At 39.5% G+C, this 26,180-nt stretch overlaps 1 protein-coding gene across 1 annotated transcript; it reads right to left on the bottom strand.

The window, feature by feature from the left end:
* Positions 1-25,016, bottom strand: RSPRY1 (ring finger and SPRY domain containing 1). The gene is made up of 14 exons (XM_063438406.1): positions 24,537-25,016; positions 21,069-21,121; positions 20,387-20,499; positions 16,183-16,309; positions 15,685-15,743; positions 14,957-15,023; positions 14,731-14,862; positions 12,139-12,254; positions 10,512-10,655; positions 8,842-8,953; positions 7,923-8,025; positions 5,118-5,270; positions 3,995-4,099; positions 1-154 (listed from the first exon to the last, which is right to left on the bottom strand). The coding sequence occupies exons 1-14, from the start codon at positions 24,881-24,883 to the stop codon at positions 58-60; spliced, it is 1,728 nt and encodes a 575-aa protein (XP_063294476.1). The 5' UTR covers positions 24,884-25,016; the 3' UTR covers positions 1-57.
* Positions 25,017-26,180: the final 1,164 nt, after the last annotated feature.

Here is a 26,180-nt window from a genome sequence, read left to right as displayed (position 1 = left end):
AAAAAAAAAAAGTTAAATAAAAAATAAAAGTTTTCTCCTGCATTTATTCCACAAATGTCAAGAAATATGGGCAATCTGTCGTACGCGAGTCTTTATTTCTTGACGACACAATGGGCAGGTCTCCAGCTGCAAGGCACATTCCATGCAGAGATCACTGGGAAAAAAAAAAAAAAAATTAAACTGGGGTTTGGTTGTCATGGTTAAACAGTTCAATTAAAAAAAAAAAAAAAAAAAAAAAAAACTCCCCAAAGAAGTTGAAAACTCAGACCTATTAGTTTAAAGGGACACTATAGTCACCTGAACAATTTCAGCATAATTAGGTTGTTCAGGTGAGAACTATAGCTCCCTGCAGCCTCTCTCATGTAAACACAGTATTTTCTGAGAAAATACAGTGTTTACATTGAAAGCTAGGAACACCTCCAGTTGCAGTGACTCAGAGGGACTTCGGAGTTGATGGAGGCATAATAATATGCCTCCATCCACTCAGATCTGCTGTGCACAAGCATCCTGTGACTCAGTATCTCCTCCCTCTGCATGCAGACACTGAACTTTCCTCAGAGATTCATTGATTCAATTAATCTCTATGAGGAGATGCTGATTGGCCAGGGCTGGGTTTGAATCATGCTGGCTCTGCCCCTGATCTGCCTCTTTGTCAGTCTCAGCCAATCCTATGGGGAAGCACTGTGATTGGATCAGGCTATCACATGTCAGCAGACTGCTTGTTTTTCCTGAGTCTAACAGCATGCAGATTTACAGCTTCTGGCTTGAATACAGTAAGATTTTTACTATATTTATGGAAGCATGAGAGGCTAGATGGTCAAGTTAACACTATAGGGTCAGGAATACATGTAGTTGCACTGGTGACTATAGTGTCCCTTTAACCTTTATAATAACCAACAACAATAATGGTCTCCTTTAAGACTTTTTTGGATGTTCGTCAGCATTTGCACTAAAGCTTGAACCTAGTCACAGTTTTCTCCTATATCCTACCCCATGGATTGTATAAATAAAGGGACAAATCACTGAGATCAATAGCCAATAATTGGGCGAAATGCATCTGAACGCTGTGGAATCCTGGCTACAAACTTCATATCTGATACAGCACTGGATGAGTGGAATTTACAGATTGAGCTCCCCAAACCCATAAACCTGCATCGAATGGGACTTTATTCTCACCCATTCTCCCCCTAGAGATACTCTATTTTTGTAAGCACTTGTTATATTACCTGTTGCATATATAGTGTCTCCAGAATGCAAAATGACAGTTAAAGTCATTTTTTAAGACTTTATATTACCTTCTGGCTGGTATATTCATAGAATAGCGCTAAAGTGTGTGGAATTGATTTACTTATGTGCTTTTCATTCATACATTTTTAGGCCCCTTTTTTTCCCCCTGAGGGAATCTGGAGCACTGGTTCAGGCAACACTGGATACTAGAATTGGACATTAATTAGCACTGAAACAAATTTGGAAAGACAAATGACTTCCATCATATAATTATGCATTCCCTATAAGACAGTTGTAGATTCTCCTTTGTGGATTATTCATATCTAGGAATTTTATATTAGTGTGTGTTGTTCCTTTTATTTAGTGCGGTCTTATTCTATGTATTTTTATTAGTCAAATTTAATAGATTTATGGTTTCTCCTATTTTAAAGGGACACTATTGTCCCCACTACAACTACAGCTCCAGCCCACCTCCTTGACTGAGATAATTGGAATTGACAGAGATAATTGGAATTGACAATCTCAGCCAATACAATGCTTTACTATGGGAAAGCATTGTGATTGGCTGAGATCACCACTTCTGATATCAGCCAATGAGGCAGATCAGGGACAGAGCCAGCATCAGCAGACTGGAATAAAGGTAAGATTTTGCTATATTTAGGGGGGGCGGGGGGGGAAGAGAATGGACCAAATTGTGATTTTATCACCATAGTGTTAAAATCCCCTCTACCTCCCCCCTCCCTTTTTCCCCCCCCTCAGTGATACACTTTGTATGGATTTCTTCGATCTAAAAATTAGATGGGTAGCCAAGTTGGGTTGGACAGGACAGAAGATACTCCCCCAGTTGAGAGGCGTGAGCAATAATGTAATCTGACCAAGTTTATAAATATTTAATACATACTTTTCAAAGTCTGTATTATATACATATTTTTTTTATATTTTAAAGGGTTTGTTTGCTGGTTAAATTTTTTTTTTTTATATATGTATATTTATATCTATATTTCTCTCAAGTGATGCACGTCCTTTTAACCAATATAAAATAAAAACCAAGAAAGAAAAATGAGAAACACACAGAATGATACAGCCGCACAAAAGACGGGTGTATCTGACTGCGTTAGTCTGGAAAAAATAAAGTAGTCACACAAACATAAATAGATAAAGTAATCTTAATCTCCTTGTAACTATAAATAGATAGGTGACATCTATCCCAAATACCCTAATGTGGAAACTAGGTATATAGCATAGGACACCAAGGATGAGCTTTAATAAATAGTGCTTAAGGTGTTCTCTAGCAAAACCAAAGCCTCAATGTCAATTGGGTAAGGAATAGATATAGGGGTATAAATCCCATTAGAGTACCACTATGTAAATCCTCAGAGAAATATAGGCATAAAGTATCAGATATATGGAGTAAATAGGAGGATATAGATATCGTAGAGCTTAGAATGCCCACGGCATATCTATAGACAGGAAAGGTAAGTGTACATGTATATGCAGAGAAACGCCTCTGACGAAGGTGCCATTACAGCACTGAAACGCGCGTCAGGCGTGTGGTCATTGTCCAGTCTCCTGGACATCACCGTCTGCTCACTTTTTTCACTACACGGAAATGGTTTGAGGACACTCACTTATGTTTTAAATAGATAGGATTATTTTCGCTTTTTCTTTTGTTACCACTATTCAGCTGGTTAGTAGATGGAGCAAGTGCATTTATACTGTGTTGCCATTTAGACTGCTACACAGTTCTATCTTTGCACCCCTTTTGCTACTTCTTGTTTGCATGTACATACTAATTTGTTCTATTTACCACTATTTAGTTGGTTAAGTAGATGTAGCAATCTTATTTATATTTTGTTGCCATTTGGACTGCTACTTAGTTAGCATTGCAACCTTTATGCTACTTTTTCTCTGCATATACATGTACACTAACCTGTCCTGTCTATAGCTCCACGATATCTATATCCTCCTATTTACTCCATATATCTGATACTTTATGCCTATATTTCTCTGATGATTTACATAGTGGTACTCTAATGGGATTTATACCCCTATATCTATTCCTTACCCAATTGACATTGAGGCTTTGGTTTTGCTAGAGAACACCTTAAGCACTATTTATTAAAGCTCATCCTTGGTGTCCTATGCTATATTCCTAGTTTCCACATTAGGGTATTTGGGATAGATGTCACCTATCTATTTATAGTTACAAGGAGATTAAGATTACTTTATCTATTTATGTTTGTGTGACTACTTTATTTTTTCCAGACTAACGCAGTCAGATACACCCGTCTTTTGTGCGGCTGTATCATTCTGTGTGTTTCTCATTTTTCTTTCTATATATACCTGGGGTTAAGCCCCTGGAGCCTGCTGGAGTCTCCTTTAGGTACTGGATTAGTCTCCCTGTACCAGTAGTGCTAGCTTTGTTAGGCTCTACATGGTTTAGGTTGACTTTCCTTTTCTTTGTCTAAAATAAAAACCATTTTTTTTTTTTCCAAAAAAGCTTGGAACATTCTTCCTTTTTACATGCAACCAACATTACAGTATAGTACTCCTTGGTCAGTCTTTTTCCCCTTGGGGAAATGAAAACTACAATTGACTGTATAGCCTGCATATGGGGATGTAACATTGAGGTAAAAGCAGCATGTAGAGACCATAACAATTAAACCACTTACTGCTCTTTAAACAAATCTTATAAGAATTGTAACATTTTCACATCTTTTCATCACAAAGACTTTATTTTTTAAGAAACGGAAAGCATTTCACTCACCTGTGTCCGCAAGGCTTCAGTTCTGTGTCTGCCACCTCGTCGCAGCAAAGCGTACAGCAGTTTTCTCTGATGCTCACTTGTTTTAACAATGCTAAGCGTCTGTGTCTAAAGGATCAGAATGAGAGGTGAGTTTGGAGGACAGGAGAATGCAAACTAAGAATGTTACATTACCATAAAACCAGCCATTACGTAGGTTGTTCATTGTTATCTACACACGTCCGTTTCACTTGTAAACAATTCATAGCAATGTTATTCCCATTAAAAAAAAAAACCAGGAAATTGGGCAAATTGGTCTTTTCTTTCGGTGACCACAATGACCTTGAGTGTGTTTTATGTGAAGACTGGGATATAAATTATTAAAAAGTAACATCCTGCATCATAACTGCTTCAACAAGCTGTAGAGAATATGGGGCTTAAAGGTGTAGACCTCATTTATGTCAAACTGTTTGAGGGGTTTGACAGACAGCCGGGCTCTCCTAACACTTAAAACACACCCCTCCTGTTGCAGTCTTGAGGATGCTACAGTGCACTCTTGCATGAAACCATCCAGTGCTGAAAGGATAGTGCAGACACTAGCCGAGTTGCCACAAAGGGTCTAGGTTGTAGGCCCTGAAATGCTTTGACACAAAAGAGGAATGGGATCAAGAGACTGGGTATGTGAATTACTATAATGGAGTTGTAATGGGCATGGTGTTCAGAACCCCTCTCTGTTGCCCAGTTTTGAGTCTCCATTGACCTTAACGAAGAGGGGCACAATGCTCATTTAGAGTTTGCTTGTTTCCGCCACTCACCCTCACAAAACACCATATAAAAAGCATCCGAAGGGGGATTTACACGAAGGAGACCAAACGTAAAACTCTTCACTGCCGCCATTCTTCCAGTTTTCATTATTAAGGCTAAAACTTGTCAACTCTAGGCATTTATTGTTTTAGTGTTTACTGGAATGAACAGAGTATAAAACCTCAAAAACAAAGACGTGAAAGAATGAACATTCCAAATGCAAAGACTGAGACCGTTATTGTATCACTAGCTGTAAATGCATAACACCAATGTACATCAACCAACGATTCAAAACCAATCCACTATTTATTAAAACATACACCGGACACGTCGTTATGGTTACCTGGGTAATATAACCTTTTCCTCTGGAGCAAGAACTGCATATTCATTAAAGGTGCTGAATTTACTTGTCGGTGGATATTTAAAGGACTTGGCTCCAAAATTAAACTCGCATTGTTGGTAAGACATAAAGCTTGCAGCAGCAAAAAACCCAGACCTAAAAAAAGAACAAAATAAGATAAATTGATGTACAACCCCCAGAAAACGAAAGGCAAACCATGACCATTTTGGATTTTCAGTATGACCAAAACACTGTCAAAGTTATGGTGCCAGGAGTTACGGAGAAAGATGGGGGCACTCCGTACGCCCTGTTATCTTATTAGGAAATACATTAAGATGTTCTTGCTAAGCAATGATGTATCCCAATTCTCAATGAAATATTCTGTTAAAAGAACAAACAAATCTTCCCTTCTGTGCCAAGACATCATGCTGCCTTTGTGGGCGTTACACACTATTATAACAGACTCTACCTACACGGTCCACTAACTAAGCTATTGGCCCAGCCTGGTTAGTTACCTACTAGCAATTATTTTAGAAGTGGGCAGGATGAGGCAGGGAGTGGGTGTGGCTTTGAGATGGCATGAGAACCACCTATACAGGTTCTCCTGCATCTCTCTTGCCAAGATATTCTGGGCAATCAGGTATATTCCAGCGTTGATCACTATGCCAAGAATTGATTGATAGAAGGGCTGAGGATTATTACTTTAAATAAATAGCTGTTAAACATGTGTTAACAATGAACAGATGGATTTTTATGTTCTTACAAAACAACATATGTTGAGTATACCATGGCAGATACACTTTGAAATGTAAAATAATCATAATATTCGCACTTCAAAAGTAATACCAGAAAAATATATGTTTGTCTGAAGATATAGGAAGTTAAGATGTGACTTTCACTAAAAGAAAATGTATTTATTTTCAGGGAGGAGGAGGTCATCTAGGAATTGCATCACAGTTTTCAAACCCTCATATGGAAACAGATTTACAGTGTCACTTTACTAAATACAAGAGTGTTTTGAGGTTTGTTCCCCCCCCCTTTTCTAACTTGTGCTACTCTCCTCTCAAAGAAAACTTTGAGACAAAATGTATTTAGAAGTACCAGTTGAGAGTAGGAGGGGTTTTCTTTTTTATAATTCTACTGAATACTTCCTGTAATTTTTATTTTTCACAGTCCATTTTCCGGCAGTCATCACACATTGGAAGATGCCCTTTCGTCTCACAAAAGGTTCAAAAATGAATAAAAAAAAAAAAATCAGTCCCTAACCCTCCTAGCCTTATAAAAAGAGCAAAACCACCCCAGTAAATGATAAGCTAACAACAACATTTTAATTCAAATAGAAAGGGAGGGATGTCATGACTGCCCTTTAGATTAAGAACATAATAAATCTTATTAAGTAAAAAGTAGGATTTTTTTCCTACTTCTAAGCAGCGGTCATCAACAGGATGTAACAATCCAAGACATAGGGTGGGAAGAAATTTTCACTTCGAGAACTCACAATACAGGAGCCCATGTATTGCTCCAATGTCACAACGCATATCATTGCCACCCGGTGGGAATGCTAACTCAATTACTTCTGGAATGACACAGGCCTAGAACCAGAAGTTAAAACCTTATTCTTGTCTGTGGAGTGAGAGAAGGCTTACAGGGTCATTCACCAACGAACCATCTGAATTCAAAGTGAACCCAAAGCAAACCCCAAATCCAAGGCCAAAACAGTCAAACTGGAAAAGCTCTCCAAGTGGGACAGTATCCCAGCTAAGCTACCCCAGACAGCTACTTAAAAATATTTGTTATAACGATGGAGTTTAAAGGGACACTATAGTCACCAAACAAACCACTTAATGTGGTTGATCTGGTGAGTAGAATCATTGCATTCAGGCATTTTAAACGCAAACACTGCCTTATTTTTTTTTTTTTTGAGAAAAGGCATTGTTTACATTGCCCCTTTAGGGACACCTCCAAGTGGCCACTCCTACGATGGCTACTAGAGGTGCTTCCGGAGGCAGTTCTACACAGTAGGCAGCACTGATGTTCAGCATCTCCACACACTGCATAGAGACGCTGAATTGTCCTCATAGCGATCCATTGATTCAATGCATCTCTATGAGGAAGTGATGATTGGCCAAAACTGCCTTTGGCCGCACCACCATCCCACCTCCTGGCCGATTTCAGCCAATCCAATGCTTTTCCCCATGGGAAAGCATTGGATTGGTTAAAAATCGGACATTCTGATGTCACCGAGGAGGCGGATCAGGGGCACGGCCAGGTTCAGAGGACCAGCACAGCGCTGGAAATAAGGAGAGTTTTAACCCCGTCTAAGGGAGCTAAGGGAGGGCAGCCACCTAAATGGTGACTTTAACACTATAGGGTCAGGAACACATGTCTGTGTTCCTGACCCTATAGTGTTCTTTTAAATTGCATAAAGATGGAGAAAAAGTAAAAAAAAAAAAAAAAAAAATATTTAGTTGCTGATTTTTTATTTATTTTTTCCATTCAAGAATTGGTCAACACATTTTAAATGGCCAATCTACTTCCTTCATTCCCCATTATGTATGCTCACTGGTGTAAATAAAAAAAATACTAGCTAGCAGAAAATGGTATCATATAGAATTGATATGGAGTAATTTCAGTCAAGGCCTAATCTGTTTTCATGCAATGTATTGCTTTTAACCAACCACTTTTGTAATACGTGTAATACAGAATGAGCTATTTAACTCCTTGGCACCAAGCTCAAACATGGAGCAGTAAAACCGGCTGTCTGTATGAAAACTAAAGCTTTGGGCCCTACTGATACTGGCCACTTACGTTGCAGAGGAGAACACTTGTTTTTCAGGAGGAAGCTGGTTCCCATTTAATGAGAAAATCATTAGTTTTTTATGTAGATCCAATAAAAACCCCACAGTATCGCCTGAAATTAAAGAAACAAACGTGCTTTAGATGACAAGCAGTTTTAGATGTACGCATCTTAGTCAGCAAGCTTGAGTTAGGCATTCAGCGTTCATGCATTGTGCTAGTAAAATCCCCCGCAAACATGGATTAGAAGATTTGATTGAAATAGCTCAGCTAGCCTCCAAGTATACAAGAAATTATGATTGCAATACTAAAAACAGACAATTCATACTTTACATGTTACAAAACCTTCAATAGATTCTGAAGTAATCATTCATAATATACAATGCCAAACACTTCCTTTAAAGAAGTAAAAAAAAAAAAAAAAAAATGTAAAAATGTATACATGCATACATACGAAAGTATATAAATATATAACCAAGAGTATACAAATGAATAAGTGTCAACACAAGAGTGTATACTCCACAGCCACTTACAAAGTATCTCTCCAGAATACCACAAACCAAAAACACAAAGTAGTACTGGAAAAAAATAAAAAAAAAAAATAGAGAAGTATGTAAAACACAAAAGGCCCACACAAAAAAAAGTTATCATTACAGAAAAGGTAACGACTCCCTATGAATAGTGTTACCGGTGTGGATTAGTATGATTTTGTGTGGGTTTCCTGTTTAAATGTAATTGTCACTGGGTGTTTTTTATCAGCACTTCTTTAGTGTTATTACGTGTTATGATCAAGTTCAATCCTCTGTTGCAAGAAATACCTAGATATCCCTGGTTCATGAAATAAGTGATTGAAGGAATCTCCTCTATTACAGAGCCATACAGGGACAGGCTATACATGTAGTGTCCTCTATTATGAGGATATTAGAATTACCTTCTTTCCAGCAAGGATGTTGGTGTGCTTTGCTTTTGGCATTATACCAGATCAGCTGCCTGCAGCCGTCATATGCACAGGAATATTCATCATCCCCGATACCGTATCCTTCCTGAACAAAACACAAATTGATAGAGTAAAACATACAGAAACGATGGGAATGCAAAGGAGTATGTTGTGCATTCACATCTTGCAAGGTGGATGACATTCATTAGGCACGTCAAGTCACAGTATTCTAGATGCTTTTGGATAGAAGTTCCCAGAATTCTCTGGAAGCTGGGGCCCCAGGGTTGGATATCCGTTTTTTTTTTTTTTTTAATTATTCTTGATATTTTCAGTAATTAGTTTTGCTCTATAAGTCTCTCTCCAAGTCCTTTCTGCCTTTCCCTTACTCTCACTCATCTGTGTCAAGTTTTTTTTAGCTCTAAACTAATGCTGGATATAATGTAATGACTTTGTTTCTGGTTGTTGTGGTTTGGCTGTTGGCTTTCTACAACATAAAGTCCGTCAAATAAAAAAAACAAAAAAAAACACTTTGCTGTGTCTATACATCACTGCTTACAGGATAATGTCAGCAGTGCTATAGAAGATTAAAGGACAATGATGGGAGTAAAAAGTGCTGCATAATTGATTGCATTTTATAAATTTAAAGTTCCATGGTGAATCACAGCTTAGTGGGTCTGCCAGCAGCCAAACAGACACCTCCCTTACTAGTGATTTAAATCAAATCTATACTGCTGTCAAGTGAACCAGGCTATTTCCAGCACAGGTCAGAGTCAAATTACAGATCTCGGCTCTCGCTCGGGTGGAAAAAGAACGGTTACTGTTACATTCAATACTGTGACAAAAAAAATCACCCGAACCGGAACAGAGAGCTCTGGGCTGCCTGACTGGCATCTCTGATGGGCAGGAATTTAAACAAGGTGCTGCAGTTTTAAGTTAGAACAGACACCAGGCCCCAGGTGTTCTAGAAACTATCAATATATTGTGATGTGGTTTAGAGTGACCCTTTACGTGAGCATGATTTAGTTTATTCCCTGGTCTGAACAGAGCTCGCTGCTGAGGTATCAAAGCCAACGATTTTACAGAAAATGCATAGATTTTAGAAGCACTGCGGTTACGACACAGAATTGTCAAGTACAGGGAAAGCCAATTAAGGTGTACATCCCATGATGCACAGAGAGCCCAGGGGCTGCCTGAGTGTCATTGAACATGAGGTCCTACAAAATGCAATAAAGCCAACCTTTAGGTCAAAGTACGAAAGACATGACGGGAGGTCACAAGGGCCATTCCTGTCTGTCCCCTTCCAACAGCCTATACTAGCACAATGTTGGCATAAGTTTACTTGTTTAGATAAAATTAAAGATTAATTTGAAAACAATTGGGCCAATATCGGGTTACAGGCGAAATGACTTATGTTCTGTCTCCTAAATTTCAGCAGAGCCAATCTAGTCTCAGAGTACTATATAAGTTAGCTGTAAACCAATTTAGTCTGATTCCTAGACGGTTAGCCAGAAGTAAAGACAATAAAAGTAGTCACTGGTATTGGATTACAGAAACAATATTTGAAACAAATGATCTGTTCATGAAGTTGAAGGATAACCCGGATCAATTTATTGAAGGACACGTTGTACATGGTTCCAGTTTAAGATGAAAAGGAAGATACTCACGTGATTGAGGAATTTGCTGTCTTTGGTTGCCCAGCCTATCTGCATGACCCCAGAGGTAATAACCGTAACTTCATAGTACCAGACACCAGAATCTACGCAAAATGTGCAGCGAACACTCTCAAAGGAGGAGGCATCACATCGAGCCTAACACACAAGAAACACACATTAGCTGGGAACAAAGTCAAGATGTATAATAAAACCAGACAAGTTCCAGACGGCTATTTGATACTAAAAAAAACGGCCTTCAAGACAAGAAAATATCGACCCTACAAAGGTGATTTGGGGATGGGTGACAGTTTGAGGAGCAGTCACTTCATTTGCAATCTTTAACTCTAGGATAATAAAATAAAGAGTCACCAAAAAGGAATTACTTCCTTTCGGATAGATAGGAAGGTTTAGGTAATGGTCTCAAGATAAGTGTGTAACTCCTCAAATCCCAGTAGATCAACCCACACCTTGGGCTGAAAAAAATGAAATAGAGAATAGAAATAGCAAAAAGAAGAAATCAAATTGCTGCAACCAGGAGATACTTACCAACTCTTACAATTTTTAAATGGGTATATTTAACCCCTTAAGGACCAAACTTCTGGAATAAAAGGGAATCATGACATGTCACACATGTCACACATGTCATGTGTCCTTAAGGGGTTAAAACCCCAATATTTGAATCAAACATTAGCAATAGTGGTGGGTCTGCTAAACAATATAACACAGTAATTCAGTAACAGTTGTAATGGTAACAGTTACAACTTCAGTATGCACAAACCAAATAAATACAATATATATATATTTAATTATAGTATCAACAAGTGAAGGAAATAATGATGATATCAGTCTTTAATATGTTGCATATTAAGGACTGATATCATTTCTATTCTCTTTAACTCTAGGATGATGGCAAAAATCCACAATAAAATTCAAATACAGTAATTTAATTAGCACAATGTAAAACTATCCTTTTTCTTCTACACAAATGATCAAAATTTACAAAGCCCCCACCCCCCAAAAAAAAAAAAAAAAATATATAGCTTCTTGTTACTTTTGCATTCTGTGTTATCACCAGCCAAGGTTCCAAGATACAATGGTATAGGTGATCACTGGAAGACACAGGGCCGCAGTTCAGTCGGACATTGACTGCAGACCGTTCGGTCATTCAGAGTAATCTTATGAACACTAGAAACCTCAGTGTCTGCATCCTTCTTTAATCAGTCTGTTCATAGAACTGCTTCTAAAGGACTCTGGATGGTGGCATGAGGGTCTTTTATTCCCACAGGATGTACTGCATTGGCTAAGTCCAGTTTGAAGTATTCACACCAGTAAATAAATAATTACACTGCACAGGAATCACAATATACCATGGCTTGACCAATAATCTAATATCCAACTGGCTGATATGCTGGCGGGCAGAGAGTGGTATACGGATAATCTGTGCCTTATTAAACACACACAATTCTGAAGACTCTACAAACTGAGCCACAACACCCAAGCAGGTTTATAAAATTGTAGGTCCTCTGTTTAAGGTGTACAGATTTTAAAACGGTTCCGAGGCAGAACAATTGCAGAGCCATTTTAGGAAAAATACAATCATTAATAAGTGTTAAAAAAAGCATATACAAAACCAGCTTACTTCTAATCCATAAGGAGAGATCTTGAGGTACTCGCTTACATCATTACTATTAAGCATGGCGTTAATTGGCGTTAAGTCTGCTTTCTCATAGGTTAGCGCTCTTCCTTCTTTTAAGACTGCAAACAAAATGAGAAGGTTTATTCCCCTAGGGTTCACGGCAAGTTAAGGATTTAGCAAAACACAAGACGATATTAAGCATTGAAACGTAAGCAGTGCAAACAAGCCGATGTCTGGCAACAACTCAGACAAACAAACCAGGCCTCAATGATACATAAAAACCTAACCGCACGCACAGGTTATGGGAAACAAGACGTAATAGCAAAACCCAATAAAAACTCAAACTACTCACACCCTTTGGTTATGGGAGGGTTAAGCAAACACCTGCTTCCAAGGAGACTGATGTCTTGTATTAAACCATATGCTGTAGCTTATGTTTGTATGTGGTCATTAGGAAAACAGGGTAAGAAGGGAGTGTTGGCAATCAAAATGCAGCATTCACAATCCTGCAAAGTAGGACACCCCTCGCCCAGCGCTAAGTAACCATTAACTCTCGCATGAAATCACGTTTGCCAGCAGTTTGATTTGCAGCGTACAGGTCAGCTTTCATATTCTATTCAACACAGATTTTTCTGGGCAACACAAGGAGTATAAAGCCTAAATAAATAAATCCAGAAACACAATTTACATAATGCAGTGCATTTAGTTGTAGAATTTATGCACAGATCAAATCTTTAGTATAGCAGCCGTTATTTCCCGGTTGGACCAGATCTATTCGCGAGAAACAGACTTTACCCGTTTGGCAGAAAATAAGTGGGGGAGCTGTCTCCTAATAAGATGGGGTAATTCAGATTTGTCTATAGTATCCACCAAACCCGTGCAAATACCCCAAATGTATCTCCTCTCTCAACTGACCGATTTAACCACAAAACTGCATCTCACTAGATGACCGCAAGGGCGTCTCAGGCAGCAGCGCTATAACAGGACTCTGGGAGGTATGCAGCCTTCGAAGGATATCTCCCAGGTCAGTGGTGAGATTTATTTTTCTTGCTTCTGTGACCCATAGTTATAGGAGGGTATCCCAAAAAGCTGGGGCCGCTAAAGAGTGTGTGAATTAGTCATTTTTCATTGAGTTAAGCAACTCTGAGCTCTGCAAAAACTTTCCCTACCAGAATGGCTGCTGGCTCTGCCCCATGCCTCCATTGCTAGCATTTTATTTTTTTCAGAGATTAAGATGAATATAATTATACTGTTATGTCAAAATGGTCTACTTATAACTCACAACCAGGAAATGTAAATTTCCTTACATCTCCCATGATTCTTAATTTATCACAGGCAACGATCTAAATTAGAATTCAATCTAATCTGTGTGGCCATACCAACTTGCAGAAACAAGGAAACCGCTAAAAAAGTAAGGATGTTTAAATGGGAGCTCCTTATTTAAAGGGACACTATAGGCACCCACACCATTTATCTCATTGAAGTGGTCCGGCTGCAGTGTCACAGTCTCCTTAGTCCTGCAATGTAAAACATTGCATTTTAGAAAAAATGGTTATATTTACATAACAGTACTAAGACGGTCTCTAGTGACGGTCTACTAGACAGCCATTAGAGGTGCTTCCTAACGTTTCACAAGGACGACATCCAATGTCAAGGCAATGCTTTCCTATGGGGAAAGCTAAATGCGTGCGACACTTGCAGTACATGCTCATTAGCCCAGCCCTGACCAAGAAGCAGGAGGACCGCAAGCCAGCTAATAGTAACATCAGGGCTGGAATCGGCTAAGTGAATAAAGGGCTATTTAACCCTTTACATCGCCAGAGGCAAGGCAGTGCGGGCTGAGGAACACAGCGTTAGGAATAAGCAGATCTGTCATGGCAATAAAGTATTATTTTGTCTGTATTTTTTCAAATCCGACACTGTCTAATAGGTGATCTCACTTGGTGCATCGAGGAGAAAAAAAAAAAAAAAAAACACAACTCAGATTTGATGCCTCTAATTGAATTGCAATGAACTGCTAGTTGCAGTTGCTACTTTTAATTCTGCGGCTCTCCTAAGGGTGAAATGCATAGAGATTTCCTAGCTCCTCTTCTGACAGTTGAAGAGTGGCTGAACTTAGGACAGATGTAATAAAATAGTAGTGGTTGGTAGGAAATGGAATAGAACTTCCACCAAAACAAACAAACACACACACAAACTAATATATAACCTCAAGGTTTCAGAAACATTCAGAAGTCTCTCCTGTTTTATTATGATGTCGCCTATAATACACACTTCATTGTTTAGGTGTATGAATACACAATATATATATTGCTCACAGCCACGTACTTCTTCTAAAACATCAAAACAGACCATTAAAGAAGAAATTTTATGTTTATATCTGAGCATGGTCCGCTGTCACACACAGACAGGAGGGGTGGAGGGTTATAGCAAATTTTTTAAAAAAAATCCAATTCTGTCTTTCATATGGAACACTTCAGTTAAGGATACAAAAAGTTATAGCCTAGGACTGCAAGAAATTGAAGGAATTGGCTACTGTGCAACATCACTATATCCATTAGTTACATTTCTTAAAGGATTGGGAGCAATGCTTACATAGGTTGTCCAAACTCCACTGAGCACAGAACCCGACCTGCCGCTTTAAGTAATCTGCATTATTTGTCCAGCTCTCTAGTAAGAGGAGGCGATCGCTGATTTGTGATTCAGAAACAGTCATTTTATTTTCACCTGAAAAAAAAAAAAAAACACATTTGTTGTGTTATAGTCTGTGTCACTCCAATATAGCTTTGAGGTGGACGAAGAGCGACAGATTAATACTTACTTGTTTGTGAAAATTTCTCCAGTGCAATGAGTGCAAACAGGATTACCATGGGATGAAACCTGAAATTCTGCAAGACAGAGAGTTTGGTTAAATGCTTAGTGTTAAGAACGGCCGTTACAGCGGTCAGTACTGTATCAGAAACTCCAACTCTTATAGAAAAAGGTTCCTATGGTGCTAAATCAACCAGATGGCTGGTTAAAGGAACACTCCAAGCACCATAACCACTGCTGCTCACTGTAGTGGTTATGGTGCCAGAAGTGGCCTGGAACCTTCCCTAATTGTAAGCAGTCAACAGTATGACTTCTTACCTGGTGCCCACTGATTTGAGCTCGCCTAAAAATTCCTGGAGTGCTCTCAGCCAATGAGCTAAGCCCTGCATTGCAGGAGTGGGAAGTAGAAAGCTCAAACCATTCAAAAACTATTTGAATACCTGCAGGTGGTGGGGGTTATGGAGCATTTCTTTAATGTAATCTACAACATATTGAGGCCAAAAAGTACTCCCATCCCTACATCTATCAAGTTCATGCATCTCAAGCTCTGCCGCCACCCCACCCCCTAGATGTTGCTGACCTACAACTCGCCGACTCCCATTACTCTCTGGCCATCTACTGCATTTAAAGATTCTGGTTGGTGCAGGCCATCAACATCTGGAGGGATCAGAGTTGGAGATTCCTAATCCAGAAGAAGGCTTTCACTGGCTGTACCAAACTGTGCTCATGGAAACTTACCAAACTTTCTAATAAATACTCCAAAATCCCAGGGCTCAGTAAAGAAACACTAGCAGGCCCTGGAAGAGATTATAAAGATAAATTCAAAACAAACAATAAAAACAGCTGTACACAATACACATTTATACACAAATTGTTTCTGGTTTCATACATGGCCCATACTGAAAACAAGGAATCTGGCCATCTATTAGGCTTCCCAACAATCTGTAACACCTATTCAGACTATGTATATGCTAGATTTCTCTATGGGACCAAATTGTGCGAGAATCCCCCAATTTGGTACAAAATTGGAAGTAGTAACTAACCTCTCTTTCATGGTCACCAGTACTAGGATGTACTAACAAATCAGAATACATTCGAACATCCCATCATTAAAAGAGAGAGTCACTTGTACTCCGCATGGTAGAGGAGTCAATAAAACCACCCAGATGAGCGAGTAAATGCAGAAGAAACATGTAGCTTATTATTTTGGGGGGGGGGGGCTGAAGCCTGACTTACCTGCCAGTTTTTCAGCTAAGCACCCTAATACTGCTGTTGTATTGCGGTGTTTGGCAGGGTTACTGGCATCTTGGATTGCCGTGGTCCCACTCAAATGTAACTTTTCTGTCAACTTTTGGAGGGCATCCTAAAAATACAAGATTCAGAGTTACACTGATTGATAAGTACGGTTACTCAGTTAATTAATATATACAATAGTTCATACACAACAGTGAACAAGTTAGAGAAAAAGTACACATTGTATATTGAGGCCATTTTGCTCTGGGTTTTTTTACGCCCTGAAGCCAATGTCTCATGATATTTTTTTTAACACTGTAAAATTATTACGGTCATCCCATCGCCACCTTGAACAGTTATCACACTCAAGTGTAGTGAATAAGTTGATTCTTGTGCACAGAGACATTAGGGCACAAACAAAAATAACTCCTATCAGACAGAGGGTAAAATGTCACGCGGTTACAAATATTGACAGAATAACGTTTATCCAACATCACATCACAATATAAGCCTCATTGATTAGGTATTGGAAATCGCATCAGCAGTATGACACAAAACAATCAACACGCTTCCCAGTGACACGCAGATATTTTCACAGCCTGGGTGCACTAAATGGCACTGGTTAGATAAAGAGACAAATATGATGTTCGTGCACCCTGCTGACCCCAAGGAGCCACAGTAAGACCTTCTAATACACAATTGTGTGAGGATATCCCGCCCAGTCTAGTCGGGTAATCTTATCTAAATCATACAGACAGAATAAACAGTACTGAAAATAGCCACTTGGAGCAAAGATTATGGCTGGTTTGTAGGAGTTAAAGGGACACTGCAGACACCCAAAGCACTTCAGCTTGTGCTCCTTTTTCATTTTACAAAGGAGTGCAGGCAGTAATAGTAATCAGCACTGGCAATACCAAGCAGCGATCATGGAAACTTATCAAACTTTCTAATACATACTCCAAAAAGCTGTGTCGAATAAACTGTAGTTTTCAGTTACTCACACACCATTTGTTTTTGGCGTTTTTTACATGCTGGGAAATGTACAGCACAATCCAGGCGTCTCATCGATGACTAGTAAGAGACAATTACGGAATCTACAGATTCACAATGAGGCAGGAATTCTCTAGTGTAATAAGTAAAAGAGCTTGTACTGCAGGTCACCGGTTTGGGTGTAGATAGGAGTTGCACACATAGCAGAAGAAAATGCGCCATTCTTGAAAAGCAGCTAACCATGGCACAGAAGATACGTGGTGTATAAAGCATAACCCTGAGAAGCACTGGAAAGCTGTAATTGTGTGTGCTTGCACGCTTGCGACTACAGCACAGAGGCTGCTCAATGAGAAGCCTAGGATTGGAGTTTACCTGGGGAAAAAGGGGAGGGCTTGCAAAGGCTACAGAGACGAAATCTGCAACTTTCGCAAGCTAATTTTAGATATACTCTTGATTATAAAAAAAATGCATGCATGTTTTCATTGAGGTTATATTATAGCAGTGATTTAAAAAAAGAATGGGGAAAATGGAGTGGTCGTTTAACAAACATTTACAATCAAGAAATAATCAGAAATCAGATATTATACAGGAGAGCAAAATCTTGCTCTGTAAAAATCTGTCAACTCAGTATCCAATAAGGATACATATTAGCCTAATCCAGGGGTTGCCGAAATGTAGATTCCCAGCTCGTTTAGAACTACAGCTTCCATGATGCTTTGCTAGCATTAGCAACTCATATCTAGATAGAACAGTTGTCTGAGAACCAGCTGGTTAACATCAGACATTGAGAATATTTCAGCGGGCCTGGTCAGCTGTGGGCACCTGGCTCATAGTATGGCCAAGAATGGCTGGTAAACCAAGTGAAATGGCAATACCTATCGTTGCTGGGATTGCAAAGGTAATTCTGTGCAGCACTCAAAAAAGAGGGAGGAAGAAAATGAAGAAAAAAAAAAAGTATTTGTGTTTATAGTAAGGTAAACATGGTTGATGGGGGTGGGGGGGGGTGGGGGGAGTGCATAGCTCTTCGAAACCATTCTCATTCTACATTACGGTAAAGCAAAGGACTGTATATGGTTGGATTGGAACTGCCGGAATATTTGATGTCACATGTGTGAAGTTTCACAAAGCTGAGATCAAAGAGTTATTTTAAGAGTTAGAGTAGTGCTCCCCAATACAGTCCGTCAAGGCACACCTACAGCTCAGCATTTACCACATCTGTTCCAGCGGGAACAGTGACAAACCCAGAACTGTGTTGAGAACCACTAGACTAGAGTGAATTTGGTTGAGGTTACAGCTGTGGTTTGGGATGATGGGTGTAGTACTTCTGTGTTCTAATGATATTGCATACTCTAGTGGTTGTAAGTGGTTCTACTCAAAATAAAGTAAAAACAGTAAAGGAATAAAGCCAATTTAGACTTCCTTTGTTATGATGCCCACTTGGCTTGTCATACAGGTTCCAGAGTATGAAAGCAAGCTAGCTGCGAGGACTAAGAGAAACAAAAATATGAACATTGAGTCAGAAGGAGTAGAGGAAGACATTAGAATATTAATGTTTTTGGATTTCAGGGAACCGCATATGGTGAGGGGGAGATGGCTCCTTTCTGGCAGGGATAGAGAGAGTTGACAAAATCAAGGTCACAGTCATGGGGGAGGATCTGCATAATAGGTTTTGAAGATAGGATGCTACTGCGAAGCAGATTTAACCAGTATTTGAGACAGTGATTAATGGTTTGGTAAGCAGATTTTGTTAACGGTGTAAACGGTGTCCAAGTGACGGCGGTATAAAGAGGAAGGAAATTTAGAGGGAAATGTGACTTATTTGACAACGCAAAGAGGTTACCACATTAATGCCTTTTAATCAGGCATACGGGGAAACGTCTGCAGCCCATAAAAAGATCTACAATAATAAAGTTAAAAAAACTATATAAACTTGACAAAATTCTAAGCAAATGAAAGTATGCTGCAAGTAGCCCGTTTTGTGGAACATTGGAAAAATTGAGAGCTGGCCCTATCCAAGACAGACATGGAGGCCATGGCATGGTGATTGGAGAAAACCAGTCCTCCTGCAATGTAACAACATTTAAAAAATAAAAATAAATACATTTCCCCCCCCAAAACATACAAATTTACGAGAAGGGAATTTGCAGGCTATAAATGTTGTGGGAACCTTCTTTTGGATTCACAGAGGTTGAATTTGATAGACTTTTTCTCATACTAGATTACCATGTAATTATCTAACCGGAGATTCAGTTGGGAGCATGAGAAAAAGGGGTACATGCTCGATTGAGATCAGTTGATGTAGGTTGGTTATCTCGCAAAGCTATGAGAAGGACTGGAAGCAAAGGTGACTATTGCTGGTAACGTTTAGGTGACAAAAAGTGGAGTTTTCTTAAGTTCCACTCCTTGTCAAGCGTAGAACTTTTTTTTTTTTAAATAAATAAAGAAATAGATCAGAAAGAAAGAAGAAATTCTGAAAGAGGAAGCGAAGCGGAAATAATAGGGGGAAAAAATAAATAAAATATATATATATATATATATATATATATATATATATGTTTGGGGTGATACTCAAGCATAAATGTAATCCTCCTGTTAACTACGGGCACTGCTAGACATTTAAAAATAGCAAACATTTCATATTGTTGAAAAACTGGATGATTTAAAACACAGAAGTAATGATCATTTTGTTGCATAATTGCAACGAGGGAGCAGCTTTAACAAAAAACCAAAGCTTACAGTCTCATCTTCTGACTCTGTTTGCTTTTTACTGAATAAGTGTTGCGCATGCATGCTGTAACATGAGCAGTAATTCAATTCATCAAAAGCCAGTCAATATATATTCTATACACATAATACCCAGATGGGCTTGTTTGACAAATCAAAGCAGTAAATACGATTTTTCATTGAATGTCTATCATCAGAATAAATCGAAATTAGACACAGCAGGACATGCTGGCAAATCCCAAACAGGTTTTTTTTTTTTTTTTATTGGCTGCAAAATAATTTCACTAAGAGGTCCCTGGCAGAAAACGGTTTAACTTTACAGAGCATTAGTAAAATGAGTTTACTAGTGCATAAACCATTAATTACTGCACATTGTATTCCTGATGATTGTTGCTTAGGCTGGATATCTAATTCATTGGCAGCACGCAAGTCATTAATTGCTCGGTGCAATCACAGAATATATTTGGCAAAGGATAGGATCATCAAAACGTACTTTTGTTGGCAGCGGACATTCATCTAGCAGTAAGGTTATGACAGCAGGACCCAGAGGATCTTCTAATGGAATGACTCTAATGAGAGACTGCACCACATCCAGCCAGCCGTTATCTGTAGGTAGAATGCGAAACGCACAGGGGAAAAACAAAAAATCGAATCGTTGAGAAATATTGCATCATCATCATCACATAAAAAAATAGAAGTGTGACTCATTAAACATTATATAAAATAACATGATCACAAGTTAACTGATCTTGCCTGTGTGGAATAAATTATTATTTGTTTGTTTTTTTTAAATAAAAAAAAAAAAAAAAATGAAGATTTTAGGGGGTTTCTAAAGAAGCATCTTCCCTGGATTCAATATAAAAGTTTAGAAATCCTACAGACAGAATTATGTCCGTGTGCCTGGCATGTCTAAGGCTAAACAAATCTGGTCTTGTATTATTTATAAAGCACCAACAAATTCCGCAGTGCTGTACAATGGGTGGACTATCATGGTACGTGCTTACAAATCTCTACACAATGCTGCTCCAACCTACCTATCCTCACTAAACACAAATATGTCCCGTCTAGGCATCTACGCTCTGCCGAGGATACAAGTCTATCCTATGTTCATACTCCTACCTCTTGAGCTGGCCATTCACAGATATATTGACAGTTGTAACACAACACAAACTTACCGGTTTCGGCCATCTCGTGTAATGTAATCATTGAATAAGGAGGTTCCTGATCACTGGAAAAACAAACATTTACAATCAAGAAATAATCAGAAATTATAAAGGAGAGCAAAATAAAATAATTTTAAATAGTTCTGTTCAGAGAGACCAGTGTCAAGGAATATTGCCAATTCACAGGATGTTTGAACTTTCATTTTGGGAATCAAAGCCAAGCAGATACAGAGTTCTTGTTCTATAGTTTTTTACGTATGCACCAAGCAGCCCTGGCTCCTGAAGCAAGCAGATACCGGTGAGAATAAGTGATATAGAACTCTTTTGGCAGCTACAGAAATCATTGGCTCCTAAAACTAGTCTGGTTTCCTCCTAAGTGCTAAAATATATTCGTTATTGAGCCTCCTAGCATGCAGGTAGTCATAGACAGGGAACCTCATAACAAGCAGGGAGCTACAAACACAGACAGCGGAGTAATAACCACAAACAGCGAATCCCCCTGCGTGCGCGGAGCCATAACCACAAACAGCGAATCCCCCTGCGTGCGCGGAGCCATAACCACAGACAGCGAATCCCCCTGCGTGCGCGGAGCCATAACCACAAACAGCGAATCCCCCTGCGTACGCGGAGCCATAACCACAGACAGCGAATCCCCCTGCGTGCGCGGAGCCATAACCACAAACAGCGAATCCCCCTGCGTGCGCGGAGCCATAACCACAAACAGCGAATCCCCCTGCGTACGCGGAGCCATAACCACAGACAGCGAATCCCCCTGCGTGCGCGGAGCCATAACCACAAACAGCGAATCCCCCTGCGTGCGCGGAGCCATAACCACAGACAGCGAATCCCCCTGCGTGCACGGAGCCATAACCACAGACAGCGAATCCCCCTGCGTGCACGGAGCCATAACCACAGACAGCGAATCCCCGCGCGGAGCCATAACCACAGACAGCGAATCCCCGCGCAGAGCCATAACCACAGACAGCGAATCCCCGCGCAGAGCCATAACCACAGACAGCGAATCCCCACGCAGAGCCATAACCACAGACAGCGAATCCCCGCGCAGAGCCATAACCACAGACGCGTTTTGGATACTTTGGACATTTGTTTGGACTATACAGCTGACCCAGAAATTGATCTGGTATATTTTATTCATTTTATATTTGAGTGTATTTTAAACCAATAAAGCACCTTTTTGGGGGGGAAGAAACTTCTCTGACTTGGCATCTGCACTATCCTGAGCTGGTCAAATGTGGAACAAGACAGAGCATTGCACAGAAGAGGGATCTGGACATCCTTTTAATGGCCCACAAGCGCATATCATTGAGTCATATGAGGGTATGACTCCAGATCTGTGAGTGACACCACTCTTGCATTTATTATACGTTTATACTTGACAAGATTGTATTGCACTAGTGTTTTTTAATTTTATATTTCAGGATATCTACTAAACCGTTATTTAGAAGCTCCACCTTACATATGTATTTATATTGTTCATTTTTTTAAAGTGGTGTAGGGGGTACCACTTTTAGGGGTGTAGAGCGTCTCACTTACTCCTTTCCACATTGTACACTTATTTGCCGTTACTTTAGACACCCAGACCACTTCATCTCAATCTCACTAGTCCTGCCATCTTAACTGGGCAATATAAAGTCTATTTTGAGAATCTGCCATATATACAATGGATGGTTAAAACACACCTCTTCCAGCTGTCATGCTGACAGCCACAAAAGGTACTTCCTCCTCTAGAACAGAGTAAAACTTGGAATCAAATGCTGTCGGTAGCCGCATGACATTTGGTTGGGCACGCATACCTCCAAATCTATGGCTTTTCAAGCAGGCAACAGGTCCTATTACTTCCTGGTTTGGTTCGCTAATCTGCACTACTCAAGAGGCAGTAATTACCCAGAGCACCTGCCTTGCAAATACTTCTCATTGAGCTGGATTAGGAAGTCTGTGATTGGAAAGTCTCAAAGTCTGGGCATGGTTAGAAGAGGATGGCTTGCAAAGGCAGCAGACAAGATTTGCAGCTATTTTAAGATGGAACTTCAATTTAAAAAAAAAAAAAAAAAAAAAATGCACACTTAAATACATGCAAGTTTCCATTTGGGGTATATCTACTAAACAGTGATTTTAATTTATTTTGTATTTGGGCAGTGGAGTGTCCCTTTAAGTGACTGACCTCCTAAACGGCAGAGAATTGAGCAATGAGACTGCAGAGGCATGATCCATACACCAAAACTACTTAATTAAGCTAAAGATGTTTAGGTGCCTAAAATGTAAATATTGTTGTACCTGCAGAGTTATAACAGGAACATGGCACCAAGACCACTGCATTGACATGAACGAATCTGGGTGTCTATAGTATCCTGTACATACTACTGTGATAAACATGTTACATTTCAGCTTTTGATGGCAGTAGTATTTTTAGATTTACAAAGAATCAATGTTTACCAAAAAAAATATAATAATATTAGAGAACTCAGCAACAGCTCATCTTCTAGGCAGGATACATGACCTACAACAAACAAACAATTTGCAATGAGCAAATGTTAGAACATTTCTTGATCTCACAACATCCAGCTATTCTGAGGAAGACGACACATGTTTACCACAGCCAAAGTTTTTTTTTTTTCTTTTTTTTTAAAATCATCTGATGTGTGAAGTAAAGGGTTTTTACGCACATCACTAGTCTACAGTCTCTTCGATTGTAAGATTTGTTTTGGGGAAATACCCATTTTAGATCCTATTTAATATTGGAGGTAATGCATGGCTGCCGTCTGCTGCCTGAAATAGTGAGGAGTTTCACATCAACGCTCTCCAATATTTTATACAAAGGCCTATCACAACCTAAAGCTGTACTGAAACATTAAATAAGGAGAAGGAAGGGACCAAATTCTACTATGAAGCACAAAAACGAACATTGGTTTAGACCGTTCATGCAGAAATTTAAAGTGTACCAATTTATCATTCACTTTCAGGCTGCTCAAAATGATACATTTTATGTTACAGACAATCATAAATCGGTAAATTGTAAACCCAAAAACACACAGCCAAATTATAAATTCAGACCAAAAAAAAAAAATTTGCAAAACGTCATGTTGCCTGTATTTGCAATTCGGCGCTTAATGACGAAACCCAATGTTGTTCCATGAATGAGAACGTTGCATGGCAACAGAAAGCAGAAAAAGCGAAAGTTAATAAAATGTTGCATCACGAGAACCAATGGAAACAGTCCCTGTGACCACCTCGTCCTAATGGCGCCAAAAATACACTTGATCTTCTATTTTAGGAATGTAGGAGATAATAAAAGTAAGTTTAGTTAAATTGAAATTAAGGCATAGTTTCAAACAATAAAAAACAAAAAATTAAAATATGTAAAAAAAAATTTTGTTTTTAAATGAATAAAAACCACAGCTTAACTATAAATATATTTGGCGATGCCACTACAATAAATTTTAAAGTAAGAAAAGGGCTTACTTATCTACTAGAGTTCTAATCACAGCCAAAGTATCCAGCACCAGGCTGTCCACATTCGTCTTTTTCCTCCGTGGCTCATGTGGTCCCCGACCCCTTCGTGGTGTTCTCACAGGGTCCCTAATTCGGCTTCTAGAATCATTTGCAGGTACAGTGCGGTTATCGGTTTGCTGGCTTGAAGAATCAATATTGTCCTCCGCTCCACTATCTTCTCTGCATACACAGGTGTTCCCCATAGTTGTGGCCCCCAATTGTTCATTGAAACACACTCTACAGTGCCCAAACCTCACCAAGAGAGCGTGTACAATGCTCCTACTAGCATAAAATGCAATAAAAGCAAGAACAATCATCTAGAAATGTGTATGCTTCACAACGTCACGATCGCCAATCCTGTTTTTTTCCATTATGTTCCCGTAAGAGATCCAATCGCATGGATTTTCAGTGTCCAATATTATCTGAGAAATACATCCATCGCCCACATCCAGGTCTGAAACAAATAAAAAGGGTGAAAATGCATTAAAAAAAATTAAAATAAAAAAAATACATTGACAGTTTGGTTTATCTCAGACAAGAACTAATTAATAGATTTTATTCATATTAATGGTACCTTAAAGGACCACTATAGGCACCCAGACCACTTCAGCTTAATGAAGTGGTCTGGGTGCCTGGTCCAACTAGGAATAACTCTTTTATATTAACATAGTTTCAGAGAAACTGCTATGTTTATATTAGGGTTAATCCAGCCTTTAGTGGCTCTCATTGACAGCCGCTAGAGGCGCTTGCGTGCTTCTCACTGTGAAAATCACAGTGAGAAGATGCCAGCGTCCATAGGAAAGCATGCGCATTCAGCCGAGGAGGAGGAGAGCTCCCCGCCCGGCGCTGGAGAAAGAAGTTTAACCCCTTCCTCCCCCTAGATCCCGGCGGGAGGGGGACCCCGAGGGTGGGGGCACCCTCAGGGCACTATAGTGCCAGGAAAACGAGTATGTTTTCCTGGCACTATAGTGGTCCTTTAAAAAGGGTTAATCTAGGTGCTTTAGCAACTTAATTGCAATTTAGCCCTTATGGTGAGAAAAGGTCCAAAGATGCAAGGGGTTAAACTGCCACCACCACCACCACCACCAAAAAAAAACATGCATTTAATTAGGCATTTTTGTCCATTGGGGGCATATCGAAAAACAGATTGCAAAAAGCTACAGATCTCTTGTCTAAAACCTTTGTAAGTCCTCCCCTTCTTACCCCGCCCAGACTTTGTGACTGTCCAATCAGACTTCCCAATGCAGCTCACTGAGAAATCTTTGCAAGGCAGGTGCTCAGCTATTGCCAATTCTCGAGTTCCGCTCAACTGAGCTAGACAATTAGTAGAAGTAACAGGACCAGTTGTCTGACAGCTAGAGGTTTATAACTAGGATCATTTAGGGGAGGCGAGGGGGGGGTTAAGAAAGGCTCCCTCTTTACAATCAAAGCAATTCAGCAAGCTTAAGTGCTTTAGGGGTCTGAAGGGTTACTTTACATAACGGTTTTACCCCAAAATGCCGAATCCGGCACCTGATCGATCTGCTAATCCAGCACCTGATCACTCTGCCTATCTCCTTCTGCCGCAGTCGGAGACTTGATACAGGAAGCCACAAACTGGCACCGCTGATTAGC

The sequence above is a fragment of the Pelobates fuscus genome, chromosome 12 (genome assembly GCF_036172605.1).
Source record: "Pelobates fuscus isolate aPelFus1 chromosome 12, aPelFus1.pri, whole genome shotgun sequence".
In the NCBI taxonomy this organism is placed as follows: Eukaryota; Metazoa; Chordata; class Amphibia; order Anura; family Pelobatidae; genus Pelobates; species Pelobates fuscus.
This window is presented reverse-complemented; position numbering and strand designations above follow the sequence as displayed.

Coding starts and splice junctions, on each gene's coding strand:
- RSPRY1 (XM_063438406.1), bottom strand. CDS start 24,883: ATGATTGTTCTTGCTTTTATTGCATTTTATGCTAGTAGGAGCATTGTA. Junction 12,255..14,730: donor GTGGAGTTTGGACAACCTAT/GTAAGCATTGCT, acceptor TTTTGTTTGCAG/TCTTAAAAGAAGGAAGAGCG. Junction 155..3,994: donor CTGAAGCCTTGCGGACACAG/GTGAGTGAAATG, acceptor TTTTTTTCCCAG/TGATCTCTGCATGGAATGTG.